The 20,766-nt window shown below is 47.8% G+C and overlaps 1 protein-coding gene across 8 annotated transcripts in view; it reads right to left on the reverse strand.

The window, feature by feature from the left end:
- Positions 1-20,766, reverse strand: part of MBNL3 (muscleblind like splicing regulator 3) — a 93,262-nt gene that overhangs the window by 17,006 nt on the left and 55,490 nt on the right. For all 8 annotated transcript variants that reach the window (XR_001226355.3, XM_055817803.1, XM_055817801.1 and 5 more), the window contains 3 exons: positions 14,045-14,209; positions 4,965-5,165; positions 2,752-2,988 (listed from right to left, as the gene is read on the reverse strand). Coding sequence is in view for 7 of the 8 variants with exons in the window: in XM_013295482.3 (XP_013150936.1) it covers positions 2,752-2,988; positions 4,965-5,165; positions 14,045-14,209 (603 nt within the window). In the remaining variant the exon portion in view is untranslated. The remainder of the gene's footprint in view (positions 1-2,751; positions 2,989-4,964; positions 5,166-14,044; positions 14,210-20,766) is intronic.

The raw sequence follows: 20,766 nt of genomic DNA on the forward strand, positions 1-20,766 counted from the left end.
ACCGAAACATCGCATCTCGCAACTGCAAAGCTGCTACCATTTGGAAAAATACTTTGAAACCCAGAGCTGCCACTCCCCAAGGTTATGCACTGCCTCCAGAACACATCCATGCTTCGGGATGCAAAGCTCAGACGGTTAATGAACGGTGTGTGGGGCGCAGGATTGGCATGTCTGAACGCACACTGCAACATTTCTGGCCGGGATGGGCAGTCTCCCCAGGCACTAACACAACAGACCAAGTGCAGAAGGCTTTCATGCAGACTAAGATGGTTACGTGCAAAGCGAGAAGGTGAAAGGTCCAAGTACCAGGTCAAAGGTTGCCTCGAGCGGTCGCTTCAGTGATCTGACAGCTGGCTGAGTCTTAATTAGCAGGCAGCGAGCACATGATGGCAATGGGCCGGGGAGGGGGGGTCAAGCACAGTAACAAAAACAGCAAGCAGAGGTGTGTCAAGAGAGAGCAACATTTTGGGGAGGCGAAGAGAAGAAAAAAAAAAAAAGTGAATGCATTATACAATATATTAAAAAGGTGAGGCATGCACAACATGAGGTGGCTGAGTAATTACCTGGCCTAGCAGCTAGTCAGCTATTTTGCCTCGGTAAGATTTAAAAGTAAAGAAACGTCATCACAGGACATGTGCTTTAGAGCTTCTTCACTACAGCTGGCACAGCAGGTCAGGAGCGCTCAGGGATTAGCACCTGCAAGCAGACTTGCACTGGGCTTCAGCCCTAATTCTGCAGCTACACATCATGCAGAGGTCAGCAGGAGCGCTTGTGGCAAGGGAAGGACCACTGGTAAAGAAGGGAGGTTCAAGCACATGCATACGTGCCATCCTGAACTGGGGACTGAGCCTGACCCAGTTCACCTGACTGTGCTGCACCGACTTCAGCCATGCAGGAGTGAGTAAAGCTACTACTTCTGCATGTCAAGTAACTGCAAGATTGGGTCCCTCAGAAATACCTTCTGAATTTAGATTTGTAGTCATTCCAAATCTATTTTAGAAGGTACACCCATCCGTCCGGCACATGTTTTTTGATCTAAGAAAACTGGGCACCATTCTTCCCTTTAATAAAGTCTTATTCCTCAACAGGTACAGTAAATGTATCAAACCTTGAAAAGTCAATGAATAATGTAAGCTGTTTTGGTAGCAGGGGTGATGCAACAAGCCATCAATAAATATTTTAAAGGTTCTAGTTAACAGCATACAAATAAGGTTAATTACATTTTTAAGAGAAGCCAGCAGCATGAATAAAACATGCATTGGCTTTGGTTAAGTAGCAGTGCCCTAGATAATAAGTGAAAAAGTAAAGATTCAATTGTAAAAAAACATGAGTTTCATTTTAGAAGGTTCTTTTTCAACAGACCTGGGCTCTTGTTTCAACAATAATAAAAATAGTAAGGAATCTAATAAGAAACCCTCTGCAGGACAAATAAAATACTGCAGTATAAATTGGCTCTTCAAATCCCATTCCAGGTAATACTGATGCTACAAGGAAGGCAGTTGTTCAATTTCTAGAATCGTCCTGGTTTTGCATTGTTTCACCGTGAATGAAAAGCAAACTCTTTTACTATCTTAAAAAAAAAAAAAAAAAAAAAAGTATTTAGAAAAATTTTAGTAGCCTTACTTCTAAATAAAAAAGGAGGCAAGAACCTTTTTAATAATAGTTATTTAAAAAAATGAAAAAAATCACGTAACAGATGAGGTTGGAAGGGACCTCTGGAGATCATCTAGACCTACACCCTGCTCAAAGTAGGGTCAACTAGAGCAGCTTGCTCAGGACTGCATCCCAGTAGGTTCTGAGTACCTCCAAGGATGGAGCAACCTGTTGCAGTGTTTGATCGCCTTTACAGTGAAGAATTTTTTTTCTTATGTTTAAATGGAATTTCCAGAATGTCCATTTCTGCCCATTGCCTCTTGTCCTTTCACTGCCACAGAGAAAAGTCTGCCTCCATCTTCTTTACTTCCCTCATCAGGAATTTATACACATGGGTAAGACCCCTCTGGACCTATTCTTCCCTTCCTAGGCTGAACATCTCAGCCCTCTCATCTCTGGAATAAACAGGTGCCGTTCAACCAAATTCAACAGAATAGCAAACATTTAATCCAGCAAGAAATTTTATCTGATAATTCTTCTTCGACTAGTTTTTAGAATTGTAGGTATTGGAAGTCACAATTCAAATTAAAATGCAGGTGCGACCATCTCTACCAGGTCCAAAGTATCAAACAGGTCAGGGAGTTACCCTTGGTTTGAGCCTTGTCGTTTGACTAAGCCCTGGCAAAGTTACCAAGCACAAGTTTGCTAAGCTCAAACAACTGCTATCTTGTCTGCTTTTATAAAGTCAGTGGAAATTTTGCTACCGACTTCAACAGGCCAGGATCTCCCTGCAAAGGATGTGTTATGGGATGGGCAGTCTTTGCTTTCACGGTGTGCTGAGGAAGCTAAACTGACACCTACAACTTAGCCAGGGAATGTTTTGGTTCCAAGTGCTGCTGTACAAGTCACATCATGATGTCATGTCAGAAAATCACACTGTTCGCCACCACGTTCTTAACTTGCGAGTTACCGCGCCATTCAGGGCTTCACGCTATGGTGAGCACACAGAAAGGACAAAGAGATGGGATTCATACTGCACATACTCTCAGCTCTCTAGTCAGCCATTTACAAAGCACTCCACTTTTCCACAAATGACACGTGTGACATAAATGAAATCTCCTAGCAATGGAAATAAAGCTTGAAAAGAGTTCTACTTACCATCGCAGCTGCAGCTGTCTGGTTCACCTGGTGTTGAGCTGCCTTGATTTTGGCTTGCAGGTGTGCAGGGGGATGAAAGTACTTGCATTTCTCCCTAGAGCATCGACCTTTGATGTAATCCATGCAAACTGTAACAGTATTTTCATTTGTGTCTATCATTGCAATATCTATAGGGTGAGCATAGCGGCAATCATTCTCACCACGTGTGCAATTTCCACGCTGAAACTCTCGACAAACCTTAAAAGAAAGTCACATTGTTGAGCAGAACATCAAGTTACTCTTCATTCAGCACTTTCAACACAGAGTATCAGTTCAGTTGGCCACATTAAACCACATGTGTATTTTAAATCCACGCTCATCTTGGGTAGCCCATATACCAACAGTCACAGGTGCAACTGGTGCTATTCACAACTGGTTCAGGGGATGAAAAAACCACAATGTTACCAAGGCCAATTACCAAATGCAAATGAAGGACAGAATTTGAGCAAAATGGAGAGTGACCCCATGAAGTGTATATCATTTTTCCAGAACTTCTGGAGCTCAGGATTCCTGCCCTGCCTGTAAAAAGCTTAAATGTTAATAGCTTTGCCATTTGTCTCTCACCTGCATTATGTATTTGTTACAGAGCACACTCTTGGGTAGGATGTTTAATTCTAAATGTTACGTGCTGCTATGTGCAATAAATACTTTTTCTTAAATATAAGGAGACTCTTTCACATAAATAGTCTCACTGCCCTCCACAACAAAACTCCAAGCCTGGCACTACATGACAGTGCATTTGATAACACTGCAATGTGCTTGTAAGGTTGCTACGTCCTTGGCACTGGTGAGGCGGCACCTTGAATACTGTGTTCAGTTCGGGGCCCCTCGCTTCAAGACAGACATTAAGGTGCTGGAGCATGTCCAGAGAGGGGCAACGGAGGTGGTGAAGGGTCTGGAGCACAGGTCTTATGAAGAGCAGCTGAAGGAACTGGGGTGTTTAGCCTGGAGGAATGGAGGCTCAGGGGGGGACCTGATCACTCTCTACAACAACCTGAAAGGAGGGTGTTAGTGAGGTGGGTGTCAATCTCTTCTTCCAAGTAACAAGCGACAGGACAAGAGGAAATGGCCTCAAGTTGCACCAGGTGAGGCTTAGATTGGGTATCAGGAAAAATTTCTTCTTGGAAAGGGCTGTCAAGCACTGGGAACAGGCTGCCCAGGGAAGCGGCTGAGTCACCATCCCTGGAGGTGTTTAAAAGACATGTAGATGTGGTGCTTTGGGACATGGTTTAGTGGTGGACTTGGCGGTATCAGGGTAACAGCTGGACTTGATGATCTTAAGGGTCTTTGCCAACCTAAATGATTCTATGATAATAAGGTGTTGCCAAAACTGCTAGCTTTAGGAAGCTCTTGCAGATCTTTGTAAGTTATAACCACTGAGGTATCAAAGGCAGAGAAAAAAGTTGCACAAAACGCATCTGCAAGCTTTACTTCTCTGAGGAACCGAGAAAAATTGTTGAGGACTATAGCTGGTGGTGTAGATCATGTACCAGTGCACTATCAGACTGAGTGTAGGAAAAAGTGAGATGTCAGCAAGGCAATATAACACAAAACAATGTGTTTTGAAATTACACGCTTCTCCACTACCTTCCTGTGTTATAATTTACACCTGCAGGGGCCTCCGAATTCAGGTCCTCAGCCCTTATCTCCCGCAGAGCCTCTGCTTAGGGTTTGAAAGAGATTTACAACTCCTCCAACACTAAGTCCCAGCATGCCCAGCTAACTGGTGAGGAGGAGACGCTTTTCCAATGCCCAATCTCACCACTGCCAACAGTGTAATGCCTAAAGGTATCTGCAGAAGTTCAGTAAGCCCAGTTCTAGACAAATGAAGTGCCTGTTACTTTCAAAACATCTCCCACCCGCCCCGTGTAAGGGCAGACCATCTACTCCTTGTGTAGCAGACCACACACAGAAAACAACAACCCCAGCCCTGCCCTAATGCACACTGAAATCAGGAAAGTGAGTGCTCCCAAATTTTCAGTGACTTCCAAGGATCTGGGATCAGGCCCCCCCCGCGAGAGTCTGCTAGAGCACAGAGCAGCAGCCCTGTGCTAGGAAAGCTGCAAGTTAAACTCTGCACTGTGCTGCGTGAGGTCACGATAGCAGAGACCAACAGCTAGGACTACATGTCCTGTTCATTCCCGTCAGCAGTATCGTATCAGACGTCCAAATACCTCCAGTTTATCCGTACGCATCAGTTTCTGCCCAGCAGAGCCTCCTGGTACTGTAACAGTAGGATTTCCGGAAACCAGGACAGGAGTATTTGGTAAAAGCTCTGCAGGAACCAAGCCCATCCCAGGAGAAACATGACTCAGGTAGGGACTAAAAGCCATCGTGGGGCTTGTTGCAAGTGATGGAGTCACAGGAAACGTTGTCTGTGTATAAAAAGAGAAAAACCAAAATATTAGTTAAAAAGCTCTGTCTTGGATTACCCATCAAAGCCTCGCCTCACTTCAATCCTTTTAGACAATTTGATTAGCAACATCAAAATGCTGCACTCTCCCATCTATTCATTTATTGCCGTTTACTTGCAATCCATTCGCTTCTCCTGACTCACAGATTTGTGACTCATCCTGAACACAGGGCATCTTTGTTTGTCAGATCAAAGCATATTGATGATCTTTATAGTTTAATGACACAATTAAGAATTTCACGCCAGCAATTAGGGCAGGCCCAAATTAAACAGACTTCTCACTCCCAAATAAATGTCTCAGCTTCTGTGTGTCTACACCGCAATGCTGTACAGAGACCCCAAGGTAAACTGCAGCTTCAGGACCCCGAAGCAGGCAACCCCGTTAACTAGTTGAGTTCACTATCAGCCTCCACGGAGCTCCACGTCAGCACGGCCAGGGGGGCTCAGGTAGGCAAAAGGCGTCATTCAGTCAGGCGAGGCATCTCTGCTGTGGTTTGCTTGGAGGTCCAGCATTCTGCACATCTGGGCTTTGTTTCAGACTGTCAACAGCCTCCAGGCAAAAGCCATTTTGCAGGAGTACCCCAAACTCACTAGTGTCACAACATGCCAGACCTCGTGGCTTTGGCAAGAGCAGGTGGGTCATGGGCTTGGAATAGCCTTGGACAGAGCGTACCAGATGAGATGGCTAAGGTGGGCTGATAAGAGATCCAGGATCCCACCTGGGCTGCAAGGAACGATGTTCCCATGAGGAGACAGAACAACGGGCCAAAAAGATCTTAAGTGCTTCAGGTCAATAGATCACATCAGGCAGGCCTTCCAAGCGCAGCAGAGATTTAGCACCGGTGGGCAGAGCCACTTCCCCAGCCTGAACCGCTCCAGCAGCGCCCATCTGGGAACGGAGCTGCTGTTCTGCCAGGCAAGTGAGATCACACAGAGCTCCTAAGCAGGTGCTCAGTGGAAAATCTGTCCCTGGCCTCGACAGCCAGGGAGTTGGTGAGGCTTTAAAGCACCAGATCCGAGGTGCATTTGGGAATGAAACCAATTCCAGCTGATGAACAATCCCCCCTGCTCACCCAAAGACCAGAGCCTGCAAGGCAGCACTCCTGCTCCTGTAGCAGAGCCTCCAGCAGCCCCCCGGGGAAGCAGCCTGTGACTCGCAACTATTTATATTTTCCCTTCCACCACCTGCTCCGCTGTGACCTCTGGGTTACATTTAAAGCTGCTCATGCCTACAGTCATATGTGATGCCGTCCTTGGTAGCTAGAGCCTCTGCTTGGCAGTAAATGCAAGCATGCTTAGAAAATGGCCTGGGGCGTTTTTGGGCCACACGCATTATCCCCTTCCTTGCTTTTAGTTTGGTACTTCCAGTCCTGTGGGCTTCTAAAAGAAACCACACGTGGACAGCGTGTTGCTCAACAGCATCTTCATCCCAGTACTGCTATATACTAGGAAATACTGCTTGTTGCAGTCTGGAAGAAGCTAGCCCACATGACACCAGCCAAGCTGTCCCAGCCTGTCTTTAGCCTCACGATGCCCCCTCCCCAGGGTCAGTGACAGCCAGCAGCTCCTGAGCTGGTGGGAAGGGGGACGGCAGGTCGCTGCCAGTGTACATCCCGCTTTCTCCTCCTCGAGGAGGAGACGCAGCCTCCTGGATCAGCAGCACTGGGTGCTTTAAGTCTAGCAGAACCAAATAATCCTCTCTCTGGGATGGATTTCTAATTTTCCTTCTTTTAAGCCTGAGCCAAGCCCCACTTCAGCTGACGGCAGACTTCATAACTATTAAACCCAGAGATCCTCCAGTCCACAGCTCTTTATTAAATCATTTTCTTCTCTTTCAATTCTCTGTGGCTCCCAGACATTTTACACCTTTTGCTGCTAGAAAAGCTCTTTAAGGATCTTCAAACACCGTGACTCCCCGAACACTTTAGTGCGAAGGCAGCATCCATTAGACTGTTTTCTTCTGTGCGAGCACCAGTAATTACAGTGGCATCTGCTGAACTTCTGTCACCGTTTGCACTGTAAATGCTATTTTAAGGAGCTTCTCCAGCCTGGCCAGTCTGTGCAGGGTTATGCTGGGGCCTGAGATGTTGTCAACGCTTGTTTTATGTACCCGTAATAGCTGAAACCTGGCAGCACACATCGTTTGCAGAAATGTGTGGGCAAATCTACCCTATGTTTTTTCCAGCATCTAATACAGCAGGAGTCCTGGCTATCCCAACACAGCAGGTATAGCACAGACATTGCTCCAAAATTTCAGGGGATCCTTTAAGGCAGGCTTCCCTTGCCTGGGCTCAAACACAGCCGGGGACCAGCCCAAGGATCTAGCTAGTTACCAAGACGGAGGGGCGATGTTCCTCCCACTGCTCAAGCAGAGGATGCCAGGGCATCTGTGCAGCCAGGGAGGAAGGCTGAAGTCTTGCAATGCCTCACACTCAGTCAGTTCACCAGAAACCGGTAGGAAGGGGTGTGAAACACTCATGGAGAGGTAATGTATCAGCCTCTCCACCAAAGTCACCAATATAAACAGGGAGGGAGTCCTTCTCCCTGAAACCAGTCCCCATCTCCAAAGCCATTCCCCAAAAGCAGCCCCTCTCCTCACTGGGAGCAACTGGCAAGGGCTAACAGATCCAAACCCAAGCCAAAGCAAGCAGAGGAAAGACGTTGCTCAGGGAACAATTGAGGAGCACCATCTACTCACAATCCTGGAGACCTGCAGAGGGCTGTGTAAAGGACCAGGATGGTTTTTTATCGCTGCTGCTGGTTGTTCACCCATTTCCACGCCCTGGCATCTATCTGCTGCTGCATTCTCAAGGTTTCACAACCACTTCTGCCCACCTGAACTATGCGCCCAATGCCACTGATTGAAAGTGGCAGTTCTGCTCCACACCCTGCCCGTGGGCAGGGGCCTGACACTCCGCAGCCATTTCCAGGGGATGCACAGCCAAAGAACGATCAGACCTCACTCAACACATTAAACCTAGAAGCACTGGGGTTTTAAAGTCTGAAGCATGCTAAGCACACTGAAAACTGCTCCTTTGTAAGCTGGCATCAGGGAGCTCTGTATTTATTGTGGATGGTGAGGGGAAAAGATGGGCTGCGCTCACTGCCAGCCCTGTCTGCCTGTCTTGGATTGGGAAATCCAGTCTGGCTCATGTATCCATACCAGTAACAAAGATGCTGCCAGCCAAACCTCTCCTCCCTTTACATGTCTGCAGGTCCCCTGTGTCCTGATGGAATCTGAGTGCAAGTGAGTTTCTTCCTTACAGCCAGAATCCAACTGTAATTTTCACTCCAAACAGTACTGGTCTCCTCAATGTGCCTCCCATCCATCTCTTGTGATTGCTGTGCTGGTTTTGGCTGGGGTAGGGTTAATTTTTTTCACAGTAGCTAGCATGAAACTATGTTTTGGATATGTGCTGGAAACAGTGTCGATAACAGAGAGACATTTTAGTTATTGCTGAACAGTGCTTACACTGAGCCAAAGCCTTTTCCTTCTTCTCACGCCACCCCACCAGCGAGCAGGCTGGGGGGCACGAGGAGCTGGGAGGGGACACAGCTGGGACAGCTGTCCCCAGCTGACCCAAGGGATGTCCCACACCATAATGACATCATGCTCAGCATATAAAGCTGGGGCAAGAAGGAGGAAGGGGGGACACTCCAAATTATGGCGTTTGTCTTCCCAAGTAACCTTTACTCGTGATGGAGCCCTGCTCTCCTGGGGATGGCTGAACTCACGCCTGCCCATGGGAAGCGGTGAATGAATCCCTTGTTCTGTTTTGCTTGCCTGCGCAGCTTTTGCTTTACCTATTAAACTGCCTTTACCTCAGCCCACGAGTTTTCTCGTTTACCCTTCCAATTCTTTCCCCCATGCCACTGGGCAGGGGGCAAGCAAGCTGCTGAGGGGCTTAAACCACAATAACTGTACACAGCCAGGAAATCTTGACAGATCAGTGTTATGACTGTACACAAAAATAGTCTCAGCTTAGTTGCTGGTGTGCTCTAGGGCAAAACAGATGGATTGAAAGTATCGCCACTTACCCCTGCTGCCCCCCTTAAAGCTCTTACAAATTCAGGAAATACAGGGGCAGGTTTCCTTGCAAACTAACTTTTGTTAACTGTAGGCATGTGCAGACACTACCAGTAACTCCTGAGCAAAGTGAAACAGGTTACAGTGCAGCAGCAGAGGGGTTCAGACTAGTAGCAGCTCACAGGACTGGTTTACTGAGTATTAAAATGCTTGCAAGAATAAAAAACTAATAAAAAAAAAAAAAAAGGAGCTGAAATGGCTGCTGGGAGAACCCATCTCAGGGGGAGGGTGCCAAGGACCTTGACAGCTCTGACCTCCTCACAGACCGTGAGAAGAGGAGCAGTTGGGTTGAAGGTGTGAACAGAGAGAAGGGACCACCCCAGGGAGGGACATTTGTTACCAGTGGCAATGGAACCTGGAACAGCTGATTTTGTTAACAAACTAGAAGTTGTATTCCATTTGCCTAGCAGAAATTGTGCTAAAGCTAGAGAAGAAACAACAGAGTGGGTGTGAAGAGGAAGGCAGAGGAGCGGCTGGTGTTTTGTCGAACACAAGCGCTGTCTCAGCCAGGAAGTGTTGATTCTGAGTTACCTCAGACCCTAAAAAGGGAAAGCCTGAAAATGAGAGACCCAATATAAATACAGAGGTGTTGATGGCCTGAAGGAGGAGGGGAGACAGGTCGCTGCTAAGCATCTACACATGGAAAGCACACAAAAAACAGCGGCAGCTTTTATTACAGTCTGGTGATAGAAACGTCGAAGATAAAGATCTTGTACTGACAAGGCTGAAGACCCTGATACTGGAAACATAATTGATGCTGTTCATAAAAAGCAAAAAGCTGTGTTCTGCTCCAATGCAACTGCATGGGGCTGGCTGTAAAACCACCCCTCTAACATAAAGGCTGAGCATGCTGGAATAAACCCAACTGGCCAAAGTATCCAGCTACCTACCGCTACAGATGCTTGTTCCCCTATCAGACTGCAAAGACACACTCCTAGCGCTCAAAGGATCTCTCATTTGTGGGCTGCTGTAGTGGAAAAGTCAGGTGTTAAAGCCCCACAGCACTGTCTCTTGGTAGACACCGGCTCCCAGTGGGCCAGGGTATGTGTGTTTATTCGTTCCTACTGTGCCTTTGACTAGAGGCTGAGATACAGGTCAGGTTTTTGCATGGAACAAATGCATGTCCAAAACACCTGCTGAAATCTGCTCCAGCCCTTGCTCCAAGTGCCACTGGTCAAGTGAGTTGCTCACCCTGTGCTTTAACCCCTCCAGCAGCACCAAGGGTCCTGCTGCCCCGTGAGAGGATGCAGACCTGGCTTAACGTCTGTGTCGTCTTCAGAGGCATGGGTGACTCAGAGCTGTCAAGACAGTTCTGGCTACAAAGACCTTGACAGGAAGAAGGATGAAGAGCTTGAGAACAAAGATGGGAAAACAACTTCGCCGTGCAGCAGCAGAGGCAGCTGCAGGGCAGGAGCAGAGGCAGGTGTGCCAACCTTGCCATGCTCTATCCAGCTGCCTGTTCAGACACAGCTAACAGGGCAGCATCATGCAAGACACTGTCCTACTCCACCAGGTCAATTCAGAGACTGTGCTGAAGCACCTCCATGGCCCGGCCAGCCCCAAAAGTCTGTCTTGCGCTGCTGCAGAAAGGGGAGGGTGAGGATCAGGCCCAGGGTGCAGCACTTTTTGGGTGGTCTTGCTTTGGCCCACACACAGCTCAAAGCGATCGTATCTGAGAAATCAAACATAGCATTGACCAAAACAGCTCTCTGTATCAATGCCAGAGCCCAGCTCTATCCGCCTTCAACCTGACTTTCACACAGTCCAACAGAGACAGAAGAAAAACCAGCCCAGACAGCTTCCAGCACAGCTCAACCGAAGGCAGCAAAGTCAAGGTGAATTTGGACTTTCAAAAGTCACAACTTCACTACAGAGTCTTCCTACTTGGCACCTGTGTGGTCTCTCCAAGGTCTCTCCCAGAGAAAAACCACCATGCTGACCAAATACCCTGCTCCATGTCCTTGCTTGACTTGGTTTAAAGTGCTGTACGAAGCAGTCCGTTTAAAACTGCATCACGGGCACCAAACATTCATGTGATTCTCAGCTTTGCACAAACGGTTAGCAGCAACATCAGAGAGCAGCCAGAGACTTCAGAGAAATAAGCTCATGCTAGCAACCATTAATTCACACCTAGTAGGCTTCCATGAGCAGCGTGCAGCAGGCAGCCCACCTGGGACACGGTTCTTCTCTAAGCAGCGCCTTCATTAAACAGCCAACATCAGGGTCCTGCCTCTCGGTTCAACGGGATGATTAGCTCTGGCTGGATGTCAGTGGTGGTGCAAGAAGATCTGGCGGTGACTGTTTAGATGCAAACTCACAGACAGACACATTCAATGCCATTTCAGGAAGCGTGGTGAAAAGCTGCTATGTCAAGTGCTGGGGTTTTTTGCGTTGGTTTTTTTTTGTTTACACGGTAGCTTTTCTGATGAAAATGCACTTTAAAATGTCTAAGCATTCAGCTATTGTTTGGAGCTAATAAGCACGCTGTTCCAAACCTCGTCTCTGGCAAGCATCCCAATTAAGCAGGCATCCCGTTGATCAGCTTTCTGATCACATGGGATTTGTTCTGCTGCTGCATCTGATATAATACTTTCTGCTTTGAAGAATTTCACGTGTAGCCAGAAGGAGGCCCCACCCTTCTCATTTAGAGAGAGAAAAAATTCTCAAAGCCTGCTTCCACTGGCAGCATCTTCAGGAAATCAAAGGCAGTTGAAAGAGCAATCTCTTGTTTGTCCTGAAATTGGTGTGGAGCAAGTCGGGCAGCAGGAATTGGACCAAGAGCTCGTTTACTCTGAGCAAAGTGTGGGAAAGCAGGAAGGGAGCAGTCATTGCAGAACAAATTTTTATTTTTCTTCTTTGCCCGTATCTCCCCCATGGCACAATTCAGAACCCAGGGACCTTTCTCATCAGATAAGGTTACCTCTGAAATTTCAGAGAGCGCAAACCAGACAAACTGACAGATTCAGTCCCAGAGGCAATTTAAGAGTGAAACTGCAGGAATGAACTGGACCTGCAAGATTGCAAAATGGGAAGATGGGAACTTTCCAAAGAGGAAATCCCAAAGATGTTTCAAATAGCCATCTGAAGAGTGTCCACTGTGAATTCCCCACAGAAGAAAACCCCAAACAGGAAAGGTTTGCTTTTGGTACAGGGCTAGGAAACCAGTGCTACCATTTTGCGGGAATTCAGGATTTCCTTCTGATGTGCACGTGGTTTCAAACTGCACAAAAGGAGGTGCAAAGATTACATCAGATTAGAGCTTAAGGCGCAGAGCAACTGAAGACTTTTTCTGTGGCCCGTTTTTTCTTCTGCCTCACTTTTCTGTCTTCAAAATGGGAAGAATAAACAGCGTTTTCCTAGCTTACACAGCAGGATGAAGATAAAGCTGCTAACACACACAAGAAGACCAGGCGAAGGTGAACACGGAAAAGTCTTCCTAAGACAGGAGGAACACGCCAGACTAAAGAAACGCCCTGGTATGGTGGCAGAGCATCAGCACGAAGGGGCACTGGCCAGCTTTCCCTGCTGAAATACAGCTCAGTCACAACCTCTTACACCACCAGCACAACAACAGCCTCCAGCCAGGAAGAACCCTTCACTAGTCTCTTGTGAAAATAAGCCAGAGACACCTGAGCTTTTCAAAGCCGGGATGACAGATGCTGAGTCTCAAGCCCCGTTTGGGCAGAGAAGCCAGGCATTGTAGGTGGGACACCAGGAGGCCAAGTGCAGGCTGCTTCCCAGACTTGTATACCTTCAGGCTAGAAGAGTTTGTTCTAGGGATACAGCCAGACCTCCCGTGTGGCACAGCACAAGGAACCTCATCTGACAACTGCCCTTCAAGTGCACACTGCCCCTGAAAAGACATTTAGCCCCAACTTTAAATGGAGAACTCCCAGTTAAGCTCTCAGTTAAAAATGCGCAGCCTATTTATGTCCACAATGAAGAGCAGCTTCAAGACCTCTGACTTTTCTTAAAAATATATATAGCGACAGACTCAAACTCAGCTGACAAATGTCACCCCCTCCCAGATACACCAACTGGCAGACACAAGCTGTCCTCTCCCTGGCCTAACAGGGTTCTCCAGCCTGAAAACCTGTTTTAACTGATAGGCAAAAGCAGGGACAGACAATGAAGGCTTCTCTGAACTACCTGCTCTGCAAACACCCCTTTCCCACAGGCTTCATTCCCTACCCGAAGAGAAGCAAATCATTCCTGCTGTTAATATAAACCAGCATTACTGTGAAAGACAAGTGACAGGGCTGTGACATTAGCACAGCTCTCTGCTGGGAGGATCGCAGTGAAACAGGGCTCACTCCCAGGCATAAAAAAGTATTAAGGTCTGGGTAGCATATTCATCTTCCCCAATTTTAGCCCACCAGTACAATGCACCTAGTCCAAAGGAGCGAGCTGGCCTCTTGCCACAGTGGGGAAGAACTCCAGCATCCTCACCCCAGTGTAAAACAGCTATCCAAAGTAGGATCCATTGGAATTCAGCCACTCGGTGTACGTGCGTTAACTGGTCAAATGTCCACCTGGTGGTAAGACCCTTCCACTTGATGCCCTGAATCTCGCATCTCCTTCGTTATCAAAGGAGAGGCACAGCTTGCAAGAAGATGCAGAGGTAGAACCAGACATCCCTCTGGAAGATGCTGCCCACAGCTGTGCAGCACAGACAAGCACAGGGCTGGGGCCCCCGTGAGCAAACAGTAAAGAGACGCAGAGCAGCGTGAGCCCGACTCATCGGCGTAACTTACAATTGGCTGTAGTTGCGCGCCTGGCAGCATGAACTGCATTTGCTGAGCAAACATGGCTGCGGCTGTCTTCTGCTGGATCAGGTTGTTGCGTCCATTTATTTCAAGTTGTGTTTTTAAGTGTGGGGGAGGGTGGAGATATTTGCAGTTCTCTCTGGTACACCGGCCCTAAAAAACATAATGAAACAGCATTTCAGTGAATGTAACACTCGGGGCAGGCAGAGAAATTTAATTAAGGTTTGTTTGGGTTACTGTAACAACACAATCATTTGGGTGGAGGCAGTTTGGTACTACTGTGCCTCTTTTGTTATTTTTCTATAGCCGCGCAATACTTAGGTGAAGAGAAGAACAACATGACTTCTCCTGCAGTAACACTAACCAAATACTATCAAGCTAAATCCAAAAGTTAGGCTTCCTGATGTTAAAATGATAGCTGTACAAAAGAAAAAAAAAATCTAATCTAACACAAAACCCAGTATTTTCAGAAGCTAGTGACAAACAGCTCCTGAAGCAACAACAAAAATTCCCCATTTTCTTGTGTGGGCTGTTCTTCCCCTCCCTTCCTCCCAACACCAGACCACTTAATTGGCCCCGACCAGCAGACAGCAAGAAACCAAACTGTCTCCACCACTTCTCCAGCTGTGCTGGGTAAAACGTTAAGATGACAGCTCTGTAAAGCAGCACCTCTGATCTCCAACATGCACGTACCCCGAGATGCTGAGAACTGGTAGTCACAGGAGGAAGACGTGAAAAAATTCCCCCCTTCATGCTTTCGTCTGTCAAAAGCCATAGTATGTTGCATCACCCCCCCACCTCCAATAAACACAAGCACTGGGGAAGTCAGTGGCTTCTCAAAAGCGAAGGATCACTAGTGTTACAGATGACCTCAAATCAACTGAGACCATTGCTTTTAAAAAAATCTACAAACTGTGCCTTGCCTTAGTAGTGTTTGCAAGCAGATAGAGGAACATAAATATCAACAGTCCACTGAACACAGAAAACTAGTAACAAATTTTGTCAGTAAGATGAAATAATCCTTTAAAAATATGGGGTTCCCCCCCACCCCACCGTGTATTCCCTCCTCCAGAAACAGAGGCATACAAAGTACAAGGAACATTTTACGCAACTTTACACTTAAATTTTATAAATAACTTCTATGCAAAAAATGATGAATTTTTTTGAGGCAGTATTTCTTCGGAGCTGTTCAGAGCTTATTAAAATAAGGCCAGACCTGGGGTCCAGAGCTGTTACGTGACAGATAACTAAGAATCATTCCTGCTGCCAGCAAAGGAGCAGGACCTCCATCAGCCAGCCCGTCCCAGGCACTCTTGTCAAGCGCTGGACGCCAAGTTCTCAGCCTCAGTATAATTAAGCGTGGTTTCAAAAAGAGGCACATCGGGTGACCCCACGTACCTGCTCCCATTAGCAGAATCACTCACAGCAGAGCTGTAGCCCCACAACCAGGTCCACAGGGGTACACTCAGACTGGTGGAAGCCCCCAGGATGAGTCCTGCCTGCAGCCGGGATGCTCCTCTGGGGGTTTTTAAGACTTGCACGCACATACAGGTGGAACCACTGGCCAGTCTGAGTACCACTGCACAAAGCCAACACCGTGACCCGCTATGGGGGCTCTTTTGGAACTCCCACACAGGATCATTGGCATGCCAGGAGAAGAGTAGGTCACTAGAGCAGCCCGAGACCTGCAAACTTTAGGTGTGCTTTCCTCTGCCCCCCCCCTTCCTGGTGCGGATAGCGGCTTCACTGGGGAGAGGGCTGCAGAGCATTACTACAGCCTGAAAGGGGCTGTATGGCAAAGTATCATGAGAAACAAGCTCCTCTCTTATCTGCTCCAAGGAGATCAGAGAGCTAAACAAAACCCCTGGCTCCCTGTTGTTATTTTGAGGCAAATAATTAAATGCGAGAAGCGAGGGGAACCCAGTGGGACAGGAAAAAATCCACTCCCAACCTTCAGCAGCCTGCCTTGGCGGAATGAAACTCTCTGCCCTGCTCCTACAAGAGCCCAGCGCTTCCCAACGACCCAACTCACAAAGAAAGCGGCTTTTTAATGCTATTGTTTTGGCTTCTCAGCAATCCAACAGCCCCAGATTCCCAGCTGTGAGCTAATTGCTCACAGGCCCCGAGGACATGAATCTTCATCACCAGACACTTTCTCACATCTGTGTAAAGCAAGGGTAAAATGGCACCATGCAGCTGGCTGGTGCTCAGACAACCCAGCACTACTACAAGGTAAATAACTACATTAATCTGGAAGAAGACGACGACTCCTCAGCACTGGGTAGGTTTGGGTCGTCCTTCTCATGACATCTTTCCAGTAGCACAGGACTAGATCCCTCCACAGCCCTTCCCACCACCTGGGACCCAAGCAGAGCTCAGCATTCAGGCTCAGAGCACATCTGCAGCATCCCACCGCCACAGCTGGGCTGCTCAGAGCAGGAGCTGACCCCACACAGCAGCAGGAGCCGATGGCCAAGCAGCTGCTCTATTCTAAGCCCCAGACTTGGAGGACTTGCACACCAGCCTTAGAAATTCCTCCTGGTTGAAACTGGCACAACTGCTTTGGGTTGGGAAAACACTAATTTCTACCAAATTTGGAATAAATCGGTGTAGATGTTTCTACACTGCAGGAATAGAGAAGGTGAAAAAAAAGCTACTATTTTTTGTGAACAATACTTACAAGGCCTTCTTCAACTTGAAGAGGGCTTTGCTATTCTAACTGAAATTTTGCAATGTCATTGATACCAGCCATCCCAGCCTGGTGCGAAGCTTTGTTCTACTTTCTTCTCAAAACAGAGTTTGTTTAATTCCAACAGGGGGTTCTACAAACAGAAAATTTTTATTATCAACAACAAAAAAAACCAGCCCACACAGCATGAGGCCTTAATCCTGCAGACAAAGCTGGGAGCAGAAACCAATGTCCACACAAGAGTGCTACTGGTTTCCTTGCAAATAAATATGTCCGCACTGAACTGAGAGCTGTGCAAACGCTGCTGCAGAGCAAAGGCTGTGAAGTGCAGCACGGCTGTCAGCCAGGCCTTCTAGGGCTCCACGAAGACTCGATGAATCACTGCTGCACTGGGATTCAAAGCTGCACCTTCAGTCTAGCTCCTCCTCACCATCATTTTGATCCTGAGCATCATCAACCACTGCATTTCACCAGGGTGAGTTAGAAGCCGCAGCTGGGTCATGTTGCCCTCTCCAATACCACAGTAGGTTCTTCATCTCTCAGATAATGAATTTCAGGAACTGACGATGTGACCGAGAGTGACAAAAAATGTTCCCGGTTTAGACATCCAGCTATGAAACAACTTCCAAGACGTCTCACTCTAAAATGATGGACGTCTCTAGTATCGTCTGAACTCCCAACACTGGTAGGGGTGATCCCTTCTTCTACACTTCCATCACAACGCCCACAGTTCTCAGTACTTCTCAGCAAGCATATGCTCTTCAAGACCAATTTCAGCTCTATGAAAGCCACCAGAAGGACAAAGAAACTGCCATTATTCACTTCTCAGTACCAGCTGCAACACAGCAGGGAAAACAACAGGGGACTGGTAGCAAATCTGCTGTGTGGATACTGGGCTGGGGACAAATAGGGACAACTCCATTTTATATCTGGGTGGCCTAGGAATACAAGATGAGAAAATACAACAGGAATCAGGCCCCTAAGTTTCAGATGAGCATCTTTATGCTGTAAGGCGCAGTTCTGCTGCAGTGACCAGCCGTGGCTCCAGCACACCGAATGCTCAGCACGGGGCACAGGACAGTCCCAGTGTCCCGCAAAGACCTGCTGAGGCACTCTACAAACCGAGTGCTGCACTAAAAATCGCCATCCTAGCACCCGGAGGAGGCTGCTGCATGTCTCGGGAAGGAGCACTGATGGTGCTCAGAGACTACTAACCTGTGTCAGCGAGTGGCATGCTGAGCCTGCTGGAACCAGCGCAGCCATCCTGTTGTAACTGGAGGAGTTTGTTGCTGTTACTTTAGCATGAGCACTGACCCCAGGGAAGGCGCATTTCCACCCTGTCCCAGGTGGCACACAAGCCTGCAGCCAGGGAATCACCACCCAGCAACAGACTCTGCTGCTGGCCTTGGTAACGTGCTAAATATAGCGGTATTTTCTGGCTCCTTGCAAAATGGAAGGAGTGTGAAAGACCATATTCATCAGCTGCTTTGCCAACTACAGCCAGGAGGGAAAAGCATATGGACTGCACTTCCTAGGCTTGAAAAACGGGTATTAAAAATAAATCATTAACAAATTTTATAGGAGTATCTTCTCCCCCTTTCTTCCCACACACTCCCCCCACTCTTACAGTAGGCTGCTGGCATGTGATTGACTCTGTGTTGCCAACTTAAGTCATGCTGTGATGGTGCATACTGTAAATGGCTGGCATCTGACACTAGCTAACATGACAGCAGCTTGCAGTGCAGCAAAGCCAGCTGTTCCGAGTGCAGCACTGATGGCAGCACACTCAAATCCAGAAGAAAAACCTGCATGACACCTGGACATTTGGAATCTGCTGGGCTGCACCTTTTCATCTGCATCCTAGCTTGGAGGGATGCAAATAAGAGCCTGCTGGGTACTGCATCAGGCTGTATTGAACCTCCCCTAAGCATCCTCCACAAATTCTCCTCTCGCTGGCTGCTGAGGCGAGCTGCGCTGTGCTGCAGAAACAAGGCTTCCAGCACAAACCCAAGGCTTGCTCATGTTTACACCAGTAATGCAGTTTGTTATGGTCTCTTTAATCCTGGACACCAGTGAGGGGTTCCAGAGAAGACACATTTCTGGTTTTAATGACTGCACTGTATGTCCTGTCAATCACCAGTAGTTCTCATGTGAAAATCTTTAAGCGAATGTTGCTTTTCACACACTTGAGGCTGCAGTAGGCTTGTGCCCTGACTGTGCTGTCTTCCACAGACGCTGATGACGTGCAATGACTGACAGCAAAAAGAATGAAAAGAGACCAGGCAGGAAAGGATTTCCATGTTTTGCACAAAACCAGGCACCAAAACACAGCTTGTCTACATAACTTTTCCCTGCATGAAACAGCAGATTTCCACCCCCCCAAGAGGAACTCAGCGGGGAGGCACATTCAGAGATGCGCTGGCCCTGCTTACTCAGTGCCTGTCGTTCCAGCGCTGAGGCACGAAACGCTCTCTGCTTTCCATCCCACTCAGCACACGCATGCAGAGGCCTTCTCCTGGCTGGGAATCCTCACTCCTGCCAGAGCCTTGCATGGCTTTCACACGTGCAATACAAGCTCAGCCACCGTGTGAAGGGCAAACAGAGACCACCAGGTGGGAGGCAGAAAGCGGGGAGCTCTGGGCTTCATCCCTGTGTCCATGCAGCACAGCTAACAACACATACTGGGCAGCACGTGCTGCTCCAGGTCTACCCTACCGCTGTCTCTCTTGAAGAAGAAATACTGGGAAGCAGACTTGTATCTGGCAATGCCCAAGCTCCAAGTCCTTCACCCACCCTAGAGGGACTTGCAGCTTCAGAGTTACCCTTCCAGGAAAGCAGATCACAGGTGTTGAGAACACTGTCCATCCACCACTGCAACTCAAGTACTTCGTGCTCGCTATGGTTTGTCCCTGAGCTGAGCAGCTAACATGCTGGATGGATCGTGTGGCTCATCCTGCCATCTCCAATGCTACATCCCACTCCTCTTTCTGCACAGGTGGAGTGCTGCGCTGGAGGGAGGAAGGGAAATGGCTGTCCATCGTCACTGCTAAAGCACACACCTTCTGCTCAGCAAACATCAAATAGCATGGAAATAGCATGTTTTCAACTGAAAAACAAAGGAGGCTGGAGCCAACAAGTCAGCCTGATCGTTAGTGTTACCTCTCACAGATAGGTGTTCAAGCAGCCAAGCTGTCACTCGCTGCAGTTCAAAGCCTAGCTCTGTACATACCTTATCTGCAATTCCTTTCTACAGGCTAATGAAATGTTAAAAGTTATGCTGCCAACTGAGTCAGTGAGAAGTACAACCTTGCAACCTCCCTTGAACATTGACCCCGGCACAATACATCAGATAACTTCTGCTTAATAGCAATACTTTTCTCCTCGCAGTGCTGGAGTAACTTACTTTTACAAAGAGATTTTAAAGTGCAATTATGTACAAAGCACTCCTTGAATGTGTTCTCATGGAAGGTTGTTAGCCCACCTACAAGGATCCTAAAAAACACATCCAGAAGGATGTAGAGAAGTGACACATCACCCCCAGGCCTACACAGATCAACTTCATCTACATTCTTTGCACCTATTACTTGTGTATTTTCCAGACAAGGGACTCCAACACATCACACTCCCTGCAGCTGATCCTCAGCCGCAGTTTTGCTCCTCCTGCAACTGAAGCCTAAAACATCTCTTACCCTTGAGGGCCAGAACAAGAATTATTCCCTTCCTCTTTGAGGAAGGGCCCATACTTAAAGGCTGCAGTCACATCTATCCCCCTTCCTCAAACCTCTCTGCTCTAGACTATGCAGACCATGCTCTTTCAATGTCATAAGCATGGTCTACAAGCCTTTCATGAAGCTGCTCCCCCCGACAGCCTGTACCCCTGCAGACAGCCTGTACCCCCGCAGACAGCCTGTACCCCCGCTGACAGACAGCCTGTACCCCTGCTGACGTTTGCGCATGCACAGGGCGCTGCGCTCCAGCTAACCCCTTACTAGTACTGCGCAGGTACAAAGATCACATGTCC

The sequence above is a fragment of the Falco peregrinus genome, chromosome 13 (genome assembly GCF_023634155.1).
Source record: "Falco peregrinus isolate bFalPer1 chromosome 13, bFalPer1.pri, whole genome shotgun sequence".
Classification (NCBI taxonomy): Eukaryota; Metazoa; Chordata; class Aves; order Falconiformes; family Falconidae; genus Falco; species Falco peregrinus.